Source organism: Scatophagus argus, chromosome 21 (genome assembly GCF_020382885.2).
Source record: "Scatophagus argus isolate fScaArg1 chromosome 21, fScaArg1.pri, whole genome shotgun sequence".
NCBI lineage: Eukaryota > Metazoa > Chordata > Actinopteri > Scatophagidae > Scatophagus > Scatophagus argus.
In genome coordinates this window covers 16,319,630-16,341,563 of record NC_058513.1, presented here as the reverse complement: position 1 = coordinate 16,341,563, position 21,934 = coordinate 16,319,630, and the positions used below count along the sequence as shown (strand labels likewise).

Sequence of the window (21,934 nt, the reverse complement as noted above, 5' to 3'; positions counted from 1 at the left end):
AGCATTTTTGCCTTAAAATGTCTGACCCATGACTATTGTTTTGTATTTTGTTGAGTTGTGTACATTATCCCGATATTTTCAACTTGTTCGAACCCAGAGAGCACTATTCAGCGTCACCTTGAATAGTTATTTTATTTAAGGTGACAGTGAGTTTCATTTGGCCACTCTAAGAGTCAGAGAGTGAGGATGGCAGAGGGCAAGTGCGACTGAACATAAAGTGAATTTAACTTTAAAACATCACCTTGTCAGTAAACATTTCTGCCTGAGTCACGTCAGCTACATTTTCATTAGTTGCAGGCTTCATCTCCCATAATCCCATGCTGCTTTGGCTTTTTATTTTATTTTACTGTCAGACCCCTCGAGGCAGAAACTACAAACTATGCGTTTAATTTAAATGAAGATATTTATTTTCTCTTTTTCATCCTCAATTTACGTTGTCAGAATCCTAGAAATATGCTTGAATACCTTCGTTTAGAGATAATGAAGGTCCTAAAGCTGAATTTTTTAAGAGCAGGCCTTGTGTTTAGGGAATAAAACAGGACCCAGCTCAAGGTCTTAATCTTGTCATTTGATACTGTGTTTTAGTTACCGTCCAAATTTTCAGCTTAATTAGCACAAACCAGTTGACACAGCAGGACTGGAGCTTCAGGGGCCCCCGAGGTTCTCACAGCGTTGCGGCAGATGCCTGCTTTGCCCTGTTGGTGATCCAGCCTTGGTGCAACGTCTCACCTGCCAGTGAGGAGCTGCAAAAAGAGGTTTTCCTCTCAGGTCCTGCCACCCTGACCAACCCCCTGAAGTGACTCTTCCCCAGTGAAACGATCCCCTGCAGGCTTCCCACTGGTGAACACGTCCAGTTATTTGCGCCTTTGACAGCACAGTCCAGAGGTACGGCTGCCACAAATCAAATCTGTGGTCTCTGCAGTGGCGGGTGAGCATTTGCCGCTACACCAGGTTGACCTTAACTGTTAATCAGTGTCAAATTACACTCGCTGTGATTTAGTGTTGTAAAACAATATAATAAGCTGTCAAGGGTGAATGCTTTTTTTTATTACCAACATAGCTGTTCAGTTTAAGGCCCCCTTCTGCATGGGACTGTACGGTACTTTGAGAGATTAGAGATCATTTATTTACCCTGCAGCTCTGTTGTCTCAGCTATCAAATGTCACTTGCAGCACACAGGAAGATTCCTGTGACGTGAAGGACACCAGGAGATGCTATGGGACCTCGGCCTTTTTAATTCTAGGAATTTAATTTCGGCGCCTGCCTGGACTGGAGACGCCGGCTGATTTTAAATACCTCCATCTGAATGCTAATGTGCGCTCGTGCCAGCGCTGATTATCTACCGTTAGTGGCCCTCTGCAGGATGACCTTCCCTCCTCATGTCACGACTCTGTTTGCCCCTTTAAGCTGCCTGTCAAACACTGAGCCATTCTTCTCCCCGAAGCTCTGGTCTATTTGTTTGAACAGGATCAGGACGCCAGAGGCATACAAATGGGATCCTCCGAGTGGATTTATGCAAAACAAAATTTTCTGTGTATTCTACAGACTAGATGATGGGCATGTCAGTGTCATATGTCAGCAGAGAAGATGAACAGCTATTATCTGGATTAGGCTCAGATTTATAGTTTCATTGATGTGACTCCTGGCACCTCTGCTCAGTGTGTCGGCGCAGATGGTGCAGAGCAGCACCTCTGAATGGCCAGCAGGTGTAGCAGTGAGGTCTCTGGATGAAGAAAGGTAGTGGAGGGAGGACTGGAAGCAGCAGTCAGTGAGATTAATTGAACAGTCTCGTTAAACCATCCTTCTCTCTGGGTTCAGCTTTTTAAGGCAGCATTTGACTGTTCTCATCATCATCCGGCTTCATCTGCTGTTGCTCAGCTTTAAATGTTAATCTGGTAAGATTTATTGAGGGTGGTGATACATCACTACAGTAGTCCCCTCCCACCCCACCGCACAGAAAATAATCACAATTAGGAATACGCCGAGCAGCTCATTCCTCTTACTCCAGTGTCTCACTTTCTACCTGCTCAGTCCACACAGTCGCTTGTTGTTGCTTAGGGAACATTAAAGTAGCACCTTCCCAACATATTAGAATCAGGGCTCGGCAGTCGTTGCTGTTTTGATGTCTGCGGGGGAATAAATACATTTTCATTAATCACTGACAAATGCGTGCTTTTGCACTGTCTGCCGTTGAAGAGGTTATGAAAGGAGACATGCAACGGAACTTTAAAAAACTGTGGTCATGCAGCTCTGAGAGACTAAATGGGTTTTATGCATTTAGATGATTTATTTCCCTCCTAGGCCTGGCTCGGAGAATTTTCTACACCTGCCTACATGGCTCACAGTATTTCATCCCATTATTTGGTCTTGCCCAGACATCCACTAAAACAAACAGGGGAAAATAAAAGGCAATGAATTGCGTCCTCCCTCGCTTGGCTCTCTTGGACCCTGATAAAGGTTGACGTACTATTTCAGTCGCTTCCTTTTGAATAGGTTTGAGCGTTAGAGATCTAAGCTGGTTTAAAATGGGTGTAAATTTGGTAATGAAAGTGTGTGCCAGTTGGCCTGTGTAGGAGGACTTCTATTTCCCCAAAGGGGAACCAGAGCACATAACAATTCACTTGGATATATGTGGGCAGTGCTGGAGAAGAAGCAAATTAAGCCCAACTTTGCCTAAGCAGTATGGACTTTTAATAAAGGTCCATCAGTGAGGACATACTGACTCAGACCCACCAGAAGCGTGTAGGCCCATTACTTTGAAAGGTCAAATAAGAGATGGAAGTGTTGTATGTGAACATGTTGCTTTGGGAACCTGAGAGCTGTGCTGAATGTCGCCTTTGCTCTTTAGCATTGAACTCTCGAAGCCTGAGGTCATAGATGGTGTGCTGACATTAGGTCTAGATTGCAGCTCATGTGTCAGTGGAGGGTAGATGAGTAACAGCTTTTCAGTTTGTGACAACATACCGAACTCGTATCCATCGCTATAGAGTTGCAAAACAGGAGGAGCTTTTGCAGGAATCCCCAAGTTAAAGTCTGATTTATTTCTCTGAACGTTTGGCTGGACATAAAGTTCTCCTGGTTGATAGCAGGTTAATTTTTTGTGATTCTGTGTTGATTCTCAGAAACAGTATTTTTTTATTTAATAGCTTACATTTAAAGATTTGTGGCTGTGCTTCGTTTGGTGTTGTCCTTAAACTGACAAGGTGAACTGAGAAAGGAAGAAGTTAACCACATTTTACTAGCATTACTGACGATTATCTTCATTATTGATTAATACGCCGATAGTTTCATGATTAATCAGTTGATTGTTTAGTCTTCAGAGTATCTAAAATTGTGAAAAATGCTCATCACAGTTTCCCAGGAGTTTTCAAATTGTTGTGTTGTGTTGTTGTTTTTCAAATTTGTTTCTCTTCACGTACTCATCATCATAAACAAGAAAGAAAAGCAGCAGAATTCTTACACTTAAGATGTTGGAACCAGCAAATGCGCTGACATTTTTGAATGACAAATACAGCACAGTGAAAGGTAGAGTACTGCAGCACTGCAATATACTGTAGCCATAAATATCGTATTGTCACATTCTTGCCAGAACACAACCCTGATATCAACTATTTTAACTTTAACTTAAACTTTAATTCTTCGCTGTGATCTGAGCAGGTCTCGTGTTCCATGGAGAACCAATAATGAAAAGCTGAGGAACATTCAATACATCTTGGCAACATACAATCTTGGCCACGTTGGTATCCACAACTGTCTCATCTGTGACTGATAATGGCTGTGTCAGGATACAGATATCACCTCCTTCCCCTGCAGAGAAACGAGTGCGGGGGCATTCATCTAGATTAATAAATAATCTGCCGCGAGGCAGGAGTGAAACTTTGTTACCAGCAGCCTTAAGTGGTTTCTGCATCGCCCTGTGCACCTCTCACCTCGTGAGCCGGAGCCTGACGCTTCCCCTTATTGATATCGGTGTGATTTATGGAACTCTGCTCCCCCGGCCATCGTCAAACTGGAGATGGGCGTGTGATTTATCCCTGTCTGATGCTGCAGGGTGTCTGCTGCTGGGGAAAAACGAGGGAGGAGGCTCTGACTGAGCCAGGCTCCAGCTTGAGTCCTGCTTTTCCCTTTCGAGTGAGAATATGTTCTCTGCTGTGTTTAGAGACGCGCCTCTGCAACACGAGGTCCGTCGGCCACGCTGCTCCCCTCACTTTTTCTTTCTCCCCGATCCCTGAAAGCAAGACAGTGTGTAGAAACAAGGGGAGGAAATCGATGGGTTGCTCATCGCTTGGCTTCGGTTATTCTGCTGTTTCACGATAAATATTCTGGAACAATCCTTTCTCTGCTACTGTTCTTATTTGATTAAGGTCCGACAGTCATGCTTTCCAGTCAGGCTGCCTGATTCTCCTGTTATTGCTCCAAGAGACGTGTGTCCCTGAGGGCAAGTCCATTTGTCTTTCTCGAACTGTTGATGCTTCATTCAAGGGATTTACACTCTTGGAACCACAATATTGAGCTGTGATTCTTTCATTTGTGACTCCTAATTACTCACTTTAAGACAGATTCTTATTATAATCTTTTAGGAGAAATTAGATTTTACCTTGAAATGTCTCTAGTCATTCGGCTCTCCGAAAAATTAAATTTTATCAATGGGCTCTGTTAAAAAAGCACAAGTTCCTCCATCTCAGCTCTTCAACTGCTGTAGCTTCAGTGTTACAGATAATCACAGTAAGAGCTCTCCCATGGGAAACGTCTGTCCCCGTCCCTCTAATTCTATGATTGTGTCTGTGCGGTTTCCTCTCAGTCGAGTTTTAATTTGGAGGCCAGGGGTAACATGAGATAAATCCTATTGGATGCCCTGCAACACTGGCCTTTGCCATCACTGGCCCCATTAAAGGATACTTTATTGATTGTAAATAAGCTCTGTAATTAATGGTAGGTTGCCGCGGCTCTCGGTCCGGGCTTCGACTCTGAAGAGGACGTCTGCACCTGCTGCCAACTGGATTTCTTTTATGTTTAAAAATTTAGATGGGGCTTAGTGATTAAAAATTTAATTCTTTCTACAGGAGGGTTGCGTTGTAAGACCTAAACTAATCCTCTAATATTCTCAACATTAAGCCATGACGAAGCAATTCTTCAAGCAAGGTTTAAAGCTCAACTAACATATTTGAAGGACTTAGGCTGGTTTAAAGCCTTTCACACTCGTGTCTCTTGGGCTCAAAAGGCACATAATGTGGACCCATTTTGGAGACTGTGATCCTTCTGTGCGTCTTGTCTTACAGATGAACCAAGCGTCGGCAGCGTTTTATTTTCCATCAGAACAAACACGTGCGCCGCTGACGGGTGGCCAGATGAAAGTGGCTCATCACGCAGGGCCGGTGAATGTGCCTTTAAGTGGTTTCTGACACTCTGGAGGAGCTTCATGCCCCAACCGTGGAAGAGCAGCCTGAGATGGGCTGCATCCGCTTACGCACATTATCTGTGAGAGCATGCTGCTTCTTGGCTTCCCTTCACAAAGGCCGGTACACAGGGTCAGAGAGAGTGGGAATCAGAGATGTGTGTGTGTGCTTACGCCCTCAGATGAAACGTTGCTTCAGCTGTGTACGCGGGTACATTTCTGTGTGCGTGGTCGTCTCTCTATGGCGACCTGCGAGTCTCTGTGTGTGTGTGTGTGTGTGTTTCAGTACTTGCCTACTCAGTATCCTGTCCTCTAAGATTTCATACATTGATTGCCTCCCCTAGAAATGAACTGCAACATCTCTGCCTATTTTCTGCTCTGGCTGCCACAGCCTTGCCTGGTTAGCTCACTCCTGTACATATGGAAATAGATTTATCGGGCCAGACCTTGAAGTCCTCTGTATTTCATCCCTTTCAGCCACACTATGGAGAGCTGAAGCTACAATATGTACTTACCGAGTCATGGCTTTTTATGATTTTGATTTAGTATTATAATCACAGAATGCCTTGTGGCCTCTGGGCTAACCGGGCCAGACATAATAAGCCGCTCCCCGCTCATGTTTTATGCCGAGGTGAACTTGCGGTGAGTTGCGTGGATGCCCGTGTAGGTTTCCCCGCACGGCCTCGGCTGCATCGCATGCCAATAGATGCGACCTGCTGCCACCTTACACTCACTCACGAGGTGTCTACATCTTGTCATGGGAAGGCGCATGATTAATATCAATGAATTCAAATTTCAGGCACAGGGCTGAGGGCTCGCATGGTCCTACATGATAAAAAAACAGTCCTCTTTGCTGGAGTGTTTATTTAAATGGACAGTTCATGCCAAAATCAAATATTTTCCCCCTCATCATCAGGACTGTTTTGTTGTGAGCTGGAAATGATGTATTTTTGACTTTGGAGTAAACTGTCTTCATCTTCTGACTGAAAATTTGTAGGGTCTGAAAGTGTTAGCGTGATATAATTAATTATTTGTTGATGTAAGTAGCTATGAAAATCTAATAAAAAGCCTGGACTGTAAAAAGAAAATCTGGACTATTCCAGTCTGCCCACACCGCCACCGCCACGTAGCCGTTCATGGCATGTGTCACCGCTTCAGCCACCTCGAACCAGCGCTGCCGCTTTTGATGTGACTAATGCTTTTCATCCAGCCCTCCGGTAGGTGTAGGGATCACTTGAGTCGCTGTATCACGAGGCGGCTGTAATGACTGCCGTGATTAAACTGGCTTTTAACTCGTTCTTTCCCAAAGCTGAGCGGTGCCAGTTAATCCAAGTGAAGTTGACCGTAGCGCTGAGAGCTTCACCGTGCGTCTATGAGGGTCCTTAGGTGACAAAGGTGGTCAAGCACTTAATAGAGGCCTGTTCTGGGAAGAGCCTACATTTTAAGGTTTGCACCAGCCTTTACTATTACTGCTACAAGACCCATGATTACCAGTGATTTAGCATTTGGTATAACAAGACCAAATGGTGCACCATTATTTCTTAATGTTGGCTATTGATCCCAGCATCAAACAGCTTACACAGCATTGCAGCAACCCACGGGATGTCATGACCCGCCTCTTTAGGGGAGAGAGAAGCAGCATAAAACCATATGATGTTATTTATTGCACAGATTGGTTGTAGGTAAGATATGCAAAAAGAAAAAAAGCAAGAAGTAAGATCCAGGGATGCTGCTTGAATCAAATAAATAAATCCAACCAAAAGAGAATTCCTAACTCAAAGATCTATCAAGGTCTTCCTGACTCCGGCTGACCTGCCCTGCTCTTACCTGGCTGTGTGAAGCAGCACTTGTGCTCTTAGTGTTTCTAAACATAGGGTTTCTGAGTGTGTTTAAGTGTACTTTCAGTGAGACACTAAACCTGACCCAGTCCTCAGGTAGTTGCCTCGGAGGGGAATCAAGGCCGTGCTGACTTGCATCATGTGTGATGAAATTGTGTCCTCTTTCCAGTCACGGTGCTCAGCATAGCAGCCAGGAAGTGCTGGTGGACTGGGACAGTCTCACATAAGGGACCACACACTGGAAAGAATTAGCTGCGTGGGGCAGGCGCCGTCTGAGGCTGTAACACGGGAAGGCAGCTGGAAATTAACCTTTAGCAACTGCAGGACGATATTTCATCAGCAGACTTTAGTGGAGAAGAGGCGAGTGGCCATGATGCTGCTTTGTTCTGTGATTATTAAAACGCCACATTACACTTTGTGCCCTTTTGTTGACCATGTAATTAAGCAAAAATTGCAAAAATTCTCTAAAAACAATTAGAGAATAGTCATGTCTTTTGTTGAGTATATTTGCCTGTAGCAGCTGTTATCTCACTGCCTCAGCTCAGTTGCCAAGACAATCATATCAGGTGCTGATAACGTTTAGAATAGACAGCCCTGTAGGAGGCTCTTCATACACTTTCAGATACTGTTTGGGCTCTCTGTGCTTCACCGGAGAATGGCTGCTTCACCATCTGGGCCAAAAGTTATAGAATAAAATGTCAGCCTTTCCTCGAGGACCCACTGATTCACATCAGGGCTCATTTTTTATTTAGTGGAACCTGTCACGATGGCTGGGTGACACTGCACTGCTTTGCAAATGAGGTCAAAAGCATTCATATTTATTGTCTGTGATCCCACTAAATCAGAGCAGTTGGGAAGTGTTTTTATGAGCGGCAGAATTATTAGCCCCTGAGATACGAACTGAACTGGTAAGTCTGAGCCCACATGAAACAATGAAACAATAAAAATGCAATAACCCTCATTTGCATTGACCTTGAGAGAGGGAGATTTTACTGGCAGCATAGCCGACGAGGGAGAGGAATGGTAACGGCTGTCAAAAGTGTTTTTAGATTCACGATCATCTCACACATGAGGATCCTCCATCACTGCCGCTGATAACCAGCAATTATTTCTCGAGCCAGCCAGTCAGTGGCAAGAAGGGAGAAAGTTGGAAAAGTCATGAAATTGGACCGAAATTTCACACACCGTATTAATATTGGTAACACAGCATGTACTTCCTTCTGTACAGAATGTTGTTACTGTTAGAAGAGCAATACTGAGTTTAGACTTAAGACTTCCCTTTTACAACATGAATGAGGTTTTATTTCGTCTTGGTGAACCTGTGCTTGATCAAAGCTTCAACATGTGACTCTCAGCAGAGTCACAGCGAAGGCTCCTCCCACACCAGTGAGTAAATTCTACTCTTGGCCTTGGAAAGAATTCGAACTCGGACAGGTGACATCTCACCGCTCGTTTCTCTCTCTGCTTCCTGCCTTTTTAGATTGACATTTTGCAAAAGAAGAATAACTTATGGTGTGTCAACACGGGCCTTCTTTCAAAACAAACACAGCTGGAGGCATCTCCAAAAAGCGTCTGAAGTGATTTGGCTCTGGTCTCATTTTGGCAGCTACTGTAGCTCCCCTCAGCTTCCCCCTGGTCTATTTGTTGTTGTTCAAATTGACTTCTCTTTCTCTTTATTTTCTCCACACTTGAGCTCGGCTCCAAATTGGCGACTGCCAGGATTGCACTCAGTTTTCAATCTCATCAAGGCCTTCTGTAGATTGACACAGCCAGAGACAGGCTGATGAAAACGTATTAATAAAAACGTTGTCGGGGACTGGAGATGGAAGGTTCAACCTCATCATGATGGAGGATAGTCTGAAGCTGCCCCTACTAAACTGGAGAGTTCATTTGGGCTCGATTCGTTAGGTTTGACTCAAGATTCTTCCTAAAACATACTCAGAAGTGAATCAGTAAAGCCAAGGACTTGTGCTTTATGGCTCAGTTTCACGATCCCACCTGACCATAATATCATGTGTTTCCTCGTTGTCATCAGCATCTCCCCAGCGTCCCTTGCATGGTCTGTGGCGTTATGATCCTGGAAGCCTTTTAGGACCCCTCTCAAGGTCAGGGGAGGGGGGATTGTGAAAAACAGTAGCTTAGCATGGGGAGTGGGGGCTGGGAGAGGGAGGGCTTTTTGAGAGCTTTTCCATGTCTTCCTCTTTGAATTGTTTGGGTCCAAAGCCGGCTCCTCAGCTGGAGCTCGTCTGTGGGGCTTTGCTGAGTCACTCCCACCTAATGGAGAACATCTGCTGCCATGCTTTTTACTACTCACAGCTGAGATATGTGTGCCTTTGTGGCGGGAGGGTGTGTGTGTCGCAGAGTGGGGGACTGAGGGGAGGAATTAGTGGGATAAAGCAAGCCGCAGTGAAGAAATGAAGACAGTCGTATGGTTTATGGTGTTATCTGTCAGCTGTGTAACTCCTTTTTTGTACTGAAAGCCCAACCTCCCACGCCTGTCGCTTTACGATACTGTACTACACATTGTTTATTTTATCTGTGCCAACCGTCTGTTCTGCATGCTATATGTTGGGTATGGCCTTGGTCTGTTAAAGGTGAAGCAAATGTCTCGTTTTATTCAGGTGTTTTTCAGTCTGTGTTTAGTCACCGTAGTCATAATGGTAACCACAGAGTCAGCAGTTGTAGCCTTCACATTCAAGCGCTCTTATAGCTCTGGGATTGTTTTTTATGCCAGTATTGGAAGTGTTTTTGGTTAGCCGCCCATATCATAGATTTATATCAGTATGCATGAAGACAGCAAGAATTGATTTATGAATTTGTTGTGGGTGTGGATGTGTTGGTGATTAAAATAATGGATAAGCAAGCCAATTATCTGTTGATAACAAGGATGCAATAACATGGAAAGGGTCCCATGTAGTGGTGGCATCGGCTGTAGATGTTTCTCCTGACCAGTTTGCCCAATTTACCTGATTTTTGTGATCATCGAACGGCAATTACAATCTCTGGTTCTTCAGTCCACGACACTGCAGCCTCATCGCTCCCTCGTTTGGTGGCTTACTGAGATTTCCCACAGTTCAGCTTTACCTAACACCCATTAACCTCTTTGTGATGTTTTTGTAGCCCTCCTGCCTTGACAATGTAGTTTTGTTGTGTTTCTGTGATGTGCTGTATAGACAAAAGTATTGGGACACAACTCTTTATTATTGAATTCAGGTGAGGTATGGGCTGTTTTCCAGGTGTTTGGGCTCCGACCCCTTTACTTCCAGTGAAATCTTAATGCTTCAGCATGCGAAGACATTTTCTATTCCAGTATGACTGAGCCACAGTGCACAAAGTTGGTGTGGAAGAACTTGACTGGCCCACACAGAGTCCTGACCTCAACCCCATCCAACACCTTTGGGATGAACTGGAACGGAGATTGTGAGCCAGGCCTTTTGGTCCAACATCAGTGTGTGACCTCACAAATGCTCTGCTGCATGAATGGGCACAAATTCCCACAGAAACACTGTTGTGGAAAGCCTTCACAGAAGAGTGGAAGCTGTTAGAGCTACAAAGCTGTCTGTGTGTTTAAAATGTCATTAGAGTCCTTGTTGTTGGAATTGTCAGGTGTCCCAATACTTTTGACCATATAGCGTATCTGTAATTATGTCCTCAACTTCTGAATTCTGCTGTTCAAATTGTCAGAAATACTAATATTTTTTCTCTCTTCTTTCTCCCTGACAGATTTTTTTCCTGTAGTCTAGTCCAGGGCATCTGCTGCAGTCATGTTTAGGAACAGCTTGAAGATGTTGCTGACGGGAGGGAAGGCCAACCGCAAGAGTCGCAGCAGCGGTGAGTCTGCTTTCTGATGCCAGCCGCAAACAATGACGCATCTGCCTGTCTTCGCACAGAAGGCGGTCACTCGCCGCGTCGATGTATTTTAGGAAGCAGGGGCGCACAGCTCAGGAGATGAAATGTGTTTTGGTTCTTAAAGAGTAATCTGTGACTGCTGAAGACCTTTTGAAACATGCACTCTGCTTAAAATAGACCCAGACCAGCTCATCAGTTCTGCTGTTTGAGTGGCTTTACCTCCTGTTGTGAGAGACTCACACCTGTTTTCCACTGGCACTTAAAAACATGCCTAGCAACGCAATGTCACAGTCCACTGTGGAGACTATACATTCACTTAACACTTGATTGTTCGGCCTCTGTAACGTGGCCATAACACACCGATTCCCAGCTCAGTCGAGCTCTCTCTACATCAAGTTTTTTGTTTTGTTTTTTTGCTTGATATTGGCTTGCTGCTTTGTCGCCAGAAGGTTTGAGATTTGAACCTCAGTGTTGCTAATGATCGTTTTCCTTTCCTGTGCCATCATCCTGTGCTGTAATGAAGACACAGGGTTTATCTACCTGTAAAACAAACTCATCAGCTCCTGCAGCTTCTCAACAGAGAGACGCTTTTCGCAGGTTGGCGAATCTCAAACCTCTGAACACATCAAGGTCAAAACAAAGGTTTTTGCTGTTGTATCATGCATATTAGTGCAGACGCCAGGACAGCTGAAGGGCTTAATTATTCATTCATTTTTCTATTTCTGTTTTTCTTTTCTGGACTCTATCCCAGCTGACCACAGGTGAGAGGTGGGGCTCACCCTGGACTGGACACCAGTCAGTCGCAGGGCTTTGCAGGGCTTAATTAAAGGATTTAAAGGATTTTTTTTTTTTGCTTGCTTTGGGCGGTGACATTAGTTATTGGTGTTGTGAGTCGTTTCACATTAAAATCATCCACACATTCGTGCATTTTCTGCTGCTTGTTTGCTTCCAGCTCACGTTGACTAATTGATGGTATTCATAGGAGTTATTGGTTTACACCAATAGGAATTGCTGACAAAAGATTCCTGTGAAATTCATTAAGATACTGTACTTAATAACTGCAGGGCTTATTTTCCCCGTTGGTTTTCTGTCAATTTCTGATTGGCAGAATCAAGTATTAAGCTTCATTGCATTGCAGACAGCTGAATCAAAACCACTTCTCCGTGCAGTTGACAGATTGACCTGTACATCCATTTTCCCTGCTGTCAGGTGAAATGACTATTAAAACTCGGTTACCATGTTAACCAAGCCACACGAAGCCGTTTCTGCTCCTGCACACGCATTACTGTCACTCGATCCCCGTGAAGAGCTCAACAAAGAGCAGCGGGGCCTTTTGATGTGGCAGATAATCTCAGCCAAAAGCAACACTTGGGAGAGCTTGCAGTGTTCATTTTGTAACACAGTTGCTCTTATTTGAATCTAATAAGTTTAGGGTTATTGCCAAGCCAATGTAACAACCTCCTCTCTCTTAACTGTCTCCCCGGGGTCCCGGGGTCTTTATTATGGTGTGAAAATGTGCCTTTTCAGAGCTTTCAACCAGCCAAAAACTTGATTTGCACAGACGAATTAATTTTGTAAAGCTTGAAATATCCCGCAGTGTATTATGTCGCCATCTCCTCACTCGACTACTTCAGTAAATGTGTTCATGTCGTGTGTTTCAAGCTGTTTTGCAGTGGGTTTGGAGGCTTTTCCCTGTGAATAGACCACCCACTTTTTTTTTTAAGATTTCACATATTTGAAGTTAAATCTTTGAATTTTACAGATCGTGTGATGTTCTTTGGCAGCCTCGAGTTTCGAGTTAATGGCTGCACTTTACCCAGTAGTCAGTTTTTAAGTGATTCTTTGGAGTTTAAGAAGTCAGGCCTCCATTCAGTTCAAAAACACCCCTCATCTGACATCTGACTTCCTGTTGTTATCAGTCTTACTCGGTTTAAACCCGCTTTTCCATCTACAGTCATCTCATTAGCAATCATCTGCTGACTTTTATAAAAATGCTCATCAACCGATGACAGAGTCTTGCTTTATGAAACCGACTGCTCTGAAGCCTTTGATTTCTTTTTACTGTCACTACAGGAGCTGCATTTCAGGTTTGTCAGTGCAGTCACGTATTTAGGTGAAATATGACACACAAAATGAGATTACATTGCAGTTTTTGTTCCACACAAGCCGCTGCAGATGATTTCATTTCGTTCAAAATGACAATTTGCATACAGTATCTACAGAGTGCATCTTCTGGTTCATCCACACGTGTGGTCATGTCCTTCACTGCAAGGCGTCCCGGCCTACATGAACGTGCTGCTAACAGGACCTGCCTCCTTTCTGCTTCGGGCGTGTTTGTGTATTTATGTGTGAGGTGGAGAGCAGACCCAGCAGAAGCACATGACTGCAGGACCCGCCAGTGTTTTGATTTGTTGATGTCGCTTTGCAGGGAATCTGCTCCTCCAAGCAGACGAGTGCTGATCTTTCAGTCTGGCTCCTCCGCCGAAACATCTGTGTCCCTGGAAATACGAAAAGGCACACACACACTCAAACACACACACACACACACACACACACACACACACTGCCGTACATACACAGGCGTCTTTTCTTTTAGCTGCTCTCCCAGCTTTCCAAGGACATCTGCAGGACTGGTTCCGGCAATCATAACTTATCAGCTTATGACAGACAGGGAGCGCTAAAAAAGCTTCGTCCCACCGCTCGCCTCAGAGAGAGGGACTTGCCGCCGTGCGTGGAATTGGTCCGTGCGTTCAAAACGTGCGATGGTGAGACGAGATGGTCGTCACGTGTGTTTGATGCGGTCTCAGGTGAGCTTCTGGCTTGGGAAATGCCATGAGCTCTGAAGGGGAATATCCCCGCTAATCTGAAGACAACAGATGTGCCAGGATGTCCCTTGAGTTGTGCTGGAGAAATTGTGCGAGCCCCGAGTTACCAAGCTGGTGAATGGCATTCTTTAAATTGAATAACGCAGATAAGCGGCTCTGATTGTGATGATGCTGGAGTGTGTTAATCTCTGTCGCAGCGCACTCAAGGAATGGGAATCTACTGCTATTGTGTAGCCTGTTTTGTCCTCAGACTGTTTTTTAAAGATATAATTGGCTGCTAAGATGCTGCTTCACTGTTTTGTCTCATGAGACACATTTTGACTCATTTCAGTTTGATCCAAGGGTAAACAAGATCCATTGTGGCCTTTTAGTCCTGCTCTGGTTCCTTTTCATGCTGACTTTTTTTTTTACAAACAGACCAAAAAGGCTGTAATCATTACATCATATGGACTGACAGCTCATCAACTGGACAGTTTTTGCCGACTGTCATCCTGCATCATCACATGAGGTAAATCAGATTTCAGAGACAGACAGAAAGTAGTGCTTCCCACCGAGCCTCGTGTTTTATTTATCTCGGGGTAAATGCGTTGTGTTTTGTTCTCACGCACTTCCTGCTTTTCTCCTCAGCTTAGACCCCTATGTGCTTAATCTGTGATTTCAAGATCTGCAGTGAAGAGTTTGTGTAATCTCACACCCTGAGATTCAGGCTGTTTAAACAGAGAGGACGAATGTCTTGCAGTTACAACAGCAGCAGTGTTTAGATATCACATTCGAGCTGAGCCTCTTCGTTAAGACGCAGATCAGACTTCAACCAATGTGTGTGTGTGTGTGTGTGTGTGTGTGTGTGTAAGGCTTTCTTTAAGACAGGGCAGCCCACTGTTACTGTAGCCTGCGGCAGTTTCACATACAAGTACACCCATCTGGAAAGCCAACGTGAATGAGAAGGAAAATGTCCCCTGACGGTCTCAGATGTTATATTGTGCCTCGTACTTTGTAGCTGGAGAAATGGAGGAATGTGGAGGCTTTTTGTTTCATTTTTGTGGCATTATGGGCAAATTTCTGACTGTCATCTCCTTCTTGCTCCCATCAGTGTGTCTAGACTGGAAACAAAGTCAACTGGCTGACACTGCAATTACAGTTTATGGCTGTGGCTGATTGGAAAATGAGAAATGGGGTTGAAAGGTTCGGGGGTCTGGACAGGGAGCCGTTGCATGACTAACAAGCTCTGATGGAGACAGGATTCAGCGCGGGAGTTGAGCAGATCAGATGTAGTTCGCCCGTGCTCACGCCAGGAGTTCGAATTAATTTTTATTTAATGACTTTTAACCCTGGAAAAAACAAAAAAGTGCACTTTGAACTGCATGTGGGGAAGTCAAACTCATGATACTGACGGCAAGGCAGGTTCATTTTACTGCACTTCTTGTTTATTTATCTCCTTCGGTGTTCACAAAGAGGCCAGGAAAAACACTGACTATGAGCTTTACTAGTCCACCACATTCACATTTTAGTGGGAGGTTGATAAAATTCACATGAGGGTCAGCATGCTCCACACATTTATCATGGAAAGTACCTGCGCTTGAGTGGTGACGTGCATTCGTCTTGTGCTAATAAAGCCTGTAACGTTGCTTACAAAGATCGAGAAACGCCGTTCACGATCAGCAGATGGTTTTAATACGTGTCAGTTTAGGTTTTGATTGCAGATTCATGCTAAAATCACATATTCACTCTCACTGCGTCGCATATTTAAAAGGATGTCGGCACACCCTGGAACACCACCCTTTTAATTTTGTCTTTGGGCAGAGAAGCAGCCTCGTTCTGCACCCTTCAGTCGGATGAGGAAGGTTCCAGTAACTCGACGAGACTTACGGCAGCAGGTGCTTGACAGGAATCAAACCGGACCCCCCTAATCACAGCACTCTAATTGATGGCTCATTTTCCACCGTGGTGGAGAAATCTAATTAGAGATCATCACATCAGCAAACATGCTTGGAGCTCCGAGGCACAGCGACAGGCGGAGTGACACGACAGCCTGATGTCTAATGCAGCGTAGTTATTGTGGCACTTAAGCTGCAGATAGTAAAGTCAAATAAGTTTGGTATTGCAAATGTTTCTTTCAGTGCAAGTAGATGCAAAGCATATTGGCCTATTAGGCACGTAGTTTTATTGCCTTCCTTTCACCCCCGAGATTTGATTCTTTCACCCACACCTTGTTTCATATGAAGGAAATGCATAACATGAAGATTTCTGTGCCTCAGTTGAAGAGTTGAAGAGATAAACGCACAATCCTTTTGTTTTCATTTTGTGGCTGTAGATTTTCAGGTCTGTTTGTGTTGGTGATGATGTGAACAAAATGGAAAGACTGTTGAAGAGCTGGTGTGTAAGCATACTGTGAACATGTGGAGTGGATTTATGAGCAGCCTCCTCTGTAGACTCTGATGTGAAAATCAGCACGCCACACTGGCACCCATTATTTATTTCATTTGATATTTGCTTATGATTTTATCTGTTCACCCGTCAGTGCTCTTTAAAATCTAATACATGCAGTGGAAAAACGCTCATATGCAGATGTTGCACATTTCCATATATATTGCCACTTACATTCGAAGCAAGCGATGGAATATGTAGTGACATTAGTGAGTGCATTTGCTGCATAGAAATTAATCGTTCCACCTCTCGGATGGATGTAAGAGGCTTCAGGAGGAGCCGCGGCAGCAGCCTAACATGAGCTGAGTCTGGCTGATCTCCACGGAGCGACAGATTGGCACCTACTGCTCCACAGAATGTCCCCTTCCTTCCTGTGTTAATGAACCCGGAGGGGAAAAAACATGAATGGATGGAGGGATTTCAGTGGACCAGGTTTTGATGACATGCAGGAGCTCTGTTCTCCTGCAGAGGGATATCATGTTTAGCTTCATTTTGTTCCATTCACTACAGATTATAAGATCAGTTTGTAGATCCAAACACAAATTTTGACTTTGTCGGAAATGACTGATGCTCTATTTTTGGGGCTTCAGTTCACAATTATTTTCATTATTCACCAGTCTGTCGGTTCATCTCAGTGCATTTGTCAGATATTGATACATGATATGAAACTGATAAAAGCAGAATATGGTGCTGGAGAATGTTTTAAAAATGACTTAAGCGATGGATCAATTATCAAGTTATTTTCTGTCGATTGCTGAATCTTTTCAGCTCTGCTTAATTTGCATTCAGCTCAGGTTTGTTAATATTATTTCTGCTGTTGTAACTCTGCATTATGGACTTGGCCTTGAACTGCTTTTTGTCTCTGCATGTCTTAATTGGCTTCAGATCGGAACATTAACATTCTTTGTAAACACAAACTGTAGACTGCAATGCAGGCGGTGAATCCGTGAATCAATATGGTGGACAGCTGTCACGGGGAGCTTTGACCTTTCGTTACCGAGGACACAAACCTGATGTCTGCAGCCTCCTCGAGCTTCACTGCAATGTGTCATCAGGCTTTTTGTCTTTCTGCTGTTGACATTTATCTCTGAGGTGCCTTTATGCAGTGGCGACTGAGCAACTGTGCAGCACCAGATGGCATCTGGATTCTGCCTTTTCATCTACCTAAATGCATGGGTGTAATCTGTTTTTCACATCAGAACTTGAGAGTTTAAACTGTAAGAAGGACTGTCGGTAAAGGCTTGTTTCCTGCTCCTAACATGGTCAGTTTCATTTGAGGATCTTCTTGCATATTTTCCTTTTCTCTCTAGAAGGCTCTTCATCATCATTTATCAAGTCTGTTAGGCAACTCACTGTGTAGTTGGTCCGTAAATGTTTCACGAGTGGCGACGTCAGTGTCCGGCAGTGGGAAGAACTCGCCACTTCCTTTGCCTGTGGCCTCATCAGCCTTCTCCGAAAACAACAAAGGATGGGCGAAGTTGCTCCTGGCCTGGGGTCAGAGACTGTATAACCAGCGTCGATCAGCTGGGCAGCGCAGCCCCCGAAGCCGCCAACCTCGTCGGCAGGCACCTGTGGCCTCGTCGCCGGGAAACCATGGCAACAAAGTTATAGCAAAACGAAAGTGTGCTGAAGGTCAAAGACAATTCAGACAGAGCCTCGAGAGGGCTGAGGGCTCAGAGGCGACAGCCCCAAGTGTCAGCGGAGGCACTCTCCTATCTGGTGGAGCGTGGGAGGCACTTATGGCCTCATCGTTATGGTTCAGAGGCGCCACTTGATGCGCATGCCGCCCTCGTCACCGCCACCCGTGTGTCGCTGCTGAATTAACAACGTTAAGTCCTCCACACTCAAGAATGTGACAGCCTGGACTTCGTCTACGATCATCTCTGAGGCTCGTGGTTATGGCAGGAGGATGTGGAGGAAATCGATATCGTGATATTAGAGAGCAACTTGACTTTAAATCCACTTATTGGAGTTAAATATGTTCTTGTTGAGGTGAGGAGTCATTTTTATTCTCCCTGACCACTAGAGTTAGTAAAAATGTCAACTAATACACACCACCACTGAGGCTTATCAAGGGCTTATACAATAACTGCACGTGTAAAGTCTGGTTTGGATCAAAAAGAAATCAAAAAATCTCCCATATGTGGCCAGCTCACCTGAGGCCATCATATGTGAATCACATAACGTAAATCAAAAAATTCAGTACAGAAGCACCAGTAGGTCTTTTTCAAAACATTTTGACAGGGCACAGTAGGAAAAGTGTTCTGCATCCCGACTTCCCATCACACCAGCCATCGACTGTCATTAGTGACACCTGTGTTTTTGTGTTTTTTTCCTTCAGTACTCCTGTGTGTACAGAGTACCTACAGTACTTTGAAGAAAGCCATAAGGACAGTACACTATTATTTCATTTGAATAAAATAAAAACAAAAAAACTCAATCCTGTCAAGTTTGCGCCGCCACCCGTGTGTCTTTTGTATTCAGCTGTTCTGGTTTGATTGCCCTCGTAAATCTGTATGAAAGGCCTGACGCACGCCTCACATCAGCACAGTGCATGTAAGGCTTGTTCCATCAGCCGAAAGACTGCCCACAGCAGGGTCTCGAATAGCCCACCGACGCTGACATTGCCCATGGTTTGACGTCTCTCCTCAGAATTTTCTGAGTAATTTCACTTGCTGTGTGCGGCGGTAGTGACATTTAAATGGAGACCAGCCGCCGGAGTCCGTGGTTTTGTCTCTCCCCATGTGGCTCTTTTGTGAAAAGGGAGCTTTTTCGAGCAGTAGGGAGTGGGCAGAGCGATGCGTGGGTAAAGAAGCGTCGGTCTAACCTCTCCTCCGCTCTCTGATCACAGCGTCAGTGGTGGGAAGTCTCACCCCCGTTCGCTCCGTCTCCCTTCCCTAACCCTCGTACTCTACTCGCTTTCCTGCTGTCCCTCTATGGTCTCTTCCTCTCCTTTTGGTTCCTCACAGTAAGTTTCTCACGCCGGCTGCAGGCACTAAAGTTTGCTCGTAACGACTGTTGCATCCTCCCATCTGATGCTTAATTCTGGATCTGCGTCAGCCCTCTGCTCCGTCAGTGCTGACAGCTTGAACAAAGGCTGAAGTGTGACTGATATTTAGCAGTTGGTGTTACTGTGACCCAGTTGTGGTGTCCTTTCTCATGTGGCGACCGAGCAGGGATCTTGTCGGCGGTATTTTATGGTCATGGAACGCTGGTGCGTGTATTTGCTGCGTTTTGATTGATAGCTTGACCTGTTTCTGTAAATTGCTGTTAAAACTCACTGGGGCAGGACACCCAACTTTGGATTGTTGAGGAGCGTGAAACTCGAGTGAAAATCAGTACTTATCGATTCGTGTTTGGCTGCAGAAGCACTGAATCTTATCTGTAGCTATCTTTTGGTGTTTATTTTCTTTCACTGATCTGTTTTCATAATCAAAATTATTTTTTTTTTGAGTTGAGAGAAAAGTAGATGTTCGTAAAAGGTCAGAATATGCTGATAAATATCCATCATAATTGCCATGGTGATATCTTCGGATGCCTTATTGCTGATGATTAAGATAGTTCGGGTTTTGCTTAAAATAACCGCGGATTGTCAGAGTTGTTGCCCTTTGTGCAGGTGGTACATGATGCCTGAAGCATCTGGCCTTCTTTTACCTGTACACACGCACTCAGGTGTCTGCCCACATGCCCTGAATGTAACCTTCCCATGTGAACCCGGTGGGGGGAGGAGGCAGACTCGCATTGACTAAACAGACTGTGCAGGAAACTAGAAAAACACAGGAATATTCAAACCCTGAAAGTCTAATCTTGATTTAAAAATGAAATTGGAAAATACATAAAAGCTCAAAAGCACTCACAGCGTGTTGCCTCTGCCAAGGTAGAGCTGTCCTCCAGATTTTTTTTTTGTTTTTTTTTGTCCTTTGCAAAATGAAAAATGCACCTAAAAACTGCTGTAATTACTTGTTTCTTGGCTCATGGCCCAACGTTCCACCTGATAATTACCAATTTTGCTGGTATTTTATGCTAAAATTGCTTGACCAAATGCATTTAGGACCCTGTTTTGAGGCGTTCTGGTGATGTTTCAGTTGCTTAGTACAATAGATACATGGCCATTGTCTCATTTATTTAGGTAAGCCTTGAAGTTTGTCCACCCTAACCCTGAGGAACATCCTCCCACCACACAAGATAACCTCATGAATCTTCACTGAGGCATGTTCCAGATTTAACTCCCTGATGGGCAGCGAACACACTGACGTTTCATTTCTCTGCAATAATGGAGCTCTAAACGTGCCGCCTCAGTCCATGTCCATACAGAAGGACATGTAGACTTTCAGCAGTCGCTCTTCTGCAATTTGAGATCTGGACTCAGGAGAAAACTCAAGTTGGGGGTGTGTGTGTGTCTGTGTGGGGTGTGGGGGGTGTGTTAGGGCTGAACAGGTTCCTAATTTGGGATGTGCATCTACTGGAATCAGTTGAATGAAACAATGCATGTGTTTGTGGTCTGCATAGAGCGAAACGAGACGCTTTGTTACTGAGCGTACAAGCCAGAATGTATGTTGTTTGTGCACAAGGAGATCTTAATCTGGTCGCAGTAGTTTAAATCAAAGCAATGGCTCCAGCCCCGGCTACAAGTGGAGGAGGCAGCTGCTGGAGATACGCTGGCTTTGAAAGAGTTAAGGAATTCTGCCCAGGCTGAAAGGAAAGAGAGAGAGAGAGAGAGAGAGAGACGGAGGATGAGGGAGAGTTACTGCTGCCACAGAGCGAGAGGAGGAGGAGGAGGAGGAAGAGGAGGAGGAGGAGGAGGAGGAGAGAGAGAGTTGCGTGTCTGCCTGTGTTTGTGTTTGTGTGTGTGTGCGTGTGCGTGTGCATGCACCGCTCAGTGAGTGTATGCGTACTGACACCTGGCGCTCGCCCTCCCTCGCTGCTCACATTGTGGAGAGCTCTCTGTCTGTCTGGGCCACCTCTTTCTCTCTCTCTCTCCGTCTCTCTCTCTTTCCCCTTCCATTCCCTCCCTCTATCTTTTGTCCTCCTCTTTCTGCCTTTCTTTTTCTGCGTTGTTTTTTTATTTTGTTTGTTTTTTTTTTCCTTTTCTCTTCGTGCCCCCCCACCACCCCCTGCGATCTTCTCCTTTTGTTAGGATCTCCCTTAATATGGTGCAGGATTTTTATTGCCTGGGCAGACGAGGAGCTCGATTGACAAAGGTGAGCCGGTGGGTGGCTGGATGGATGGATGGATGGATGGATGGATGGATAATTCAGCCGTGGATGTGGGGAGTGGTGGAAACTGGCTTTGGAAAGAAGCACTCTTCATCAAGGCTCAGCCCTTAAATTGTTTCTCAGGATTTGTTTTTCTGAGCAGCTCCTGATCGTGTAAAAGCACAGTACAGTGTACGTCTCGCTGAGTGTTTTTAACAGTGAAGGGCTGAAGTGTGTGTGTGAGCGTCTCTGTGGCAGCATGTGTCAAACCCCTCTTCGGCCCGTCGGGTTTGTTGTGGCTGCTGTGCTTGGTGTCACCTTGACCCAGGTAGTTTTCTCTCACAGCGATCAGCGTCTTGTCTGCATCGTGCCACACCTTAAGCATGGACACTGTGTGTGTGTGTGTGT

The 21,934-nt window shown here is 44.9% G+C and overlaps 1 protein-coding gene across 14 annotated transcripts in view; it reads left to right on the top strand.

Moving 5' to 3' along the window:
• tanc2b (tetratricopeptide repeat, ankyrin repeat and coiled-coil containing 2b) overlaps positions 1 to 21,934 on the top strand; it is a 126,957-nt gene that overhangs the window by 25,946 nt on the left and 79,077 nt on the right. For 12 of the 14 annotated variants that reach the window (XM_046378297.1, XM_046378316.1, XM_046378300.1 and 9 more), the window contains one exon: positions 10,957 to 11,064. The exons of 1 other annotated variant lie outside the window; for it this stretch is intronic. In XM_046378297.1, coding sequence (XP_046234253.1) covers positions 10,998 to 11,064 — 67 coding nt within the window. In that variant the 5' untranslated portion in view covers positions 10,957 to 10,997. Of the gene's footprint in view, positions 1 to 10,956; positions 11,065 to 21,453; positions 21,533 to 21,934 lie in introns of those variants that run through there. One more of the 14 variants, XM_046378308.1, reaches the window with a different exon arrangement.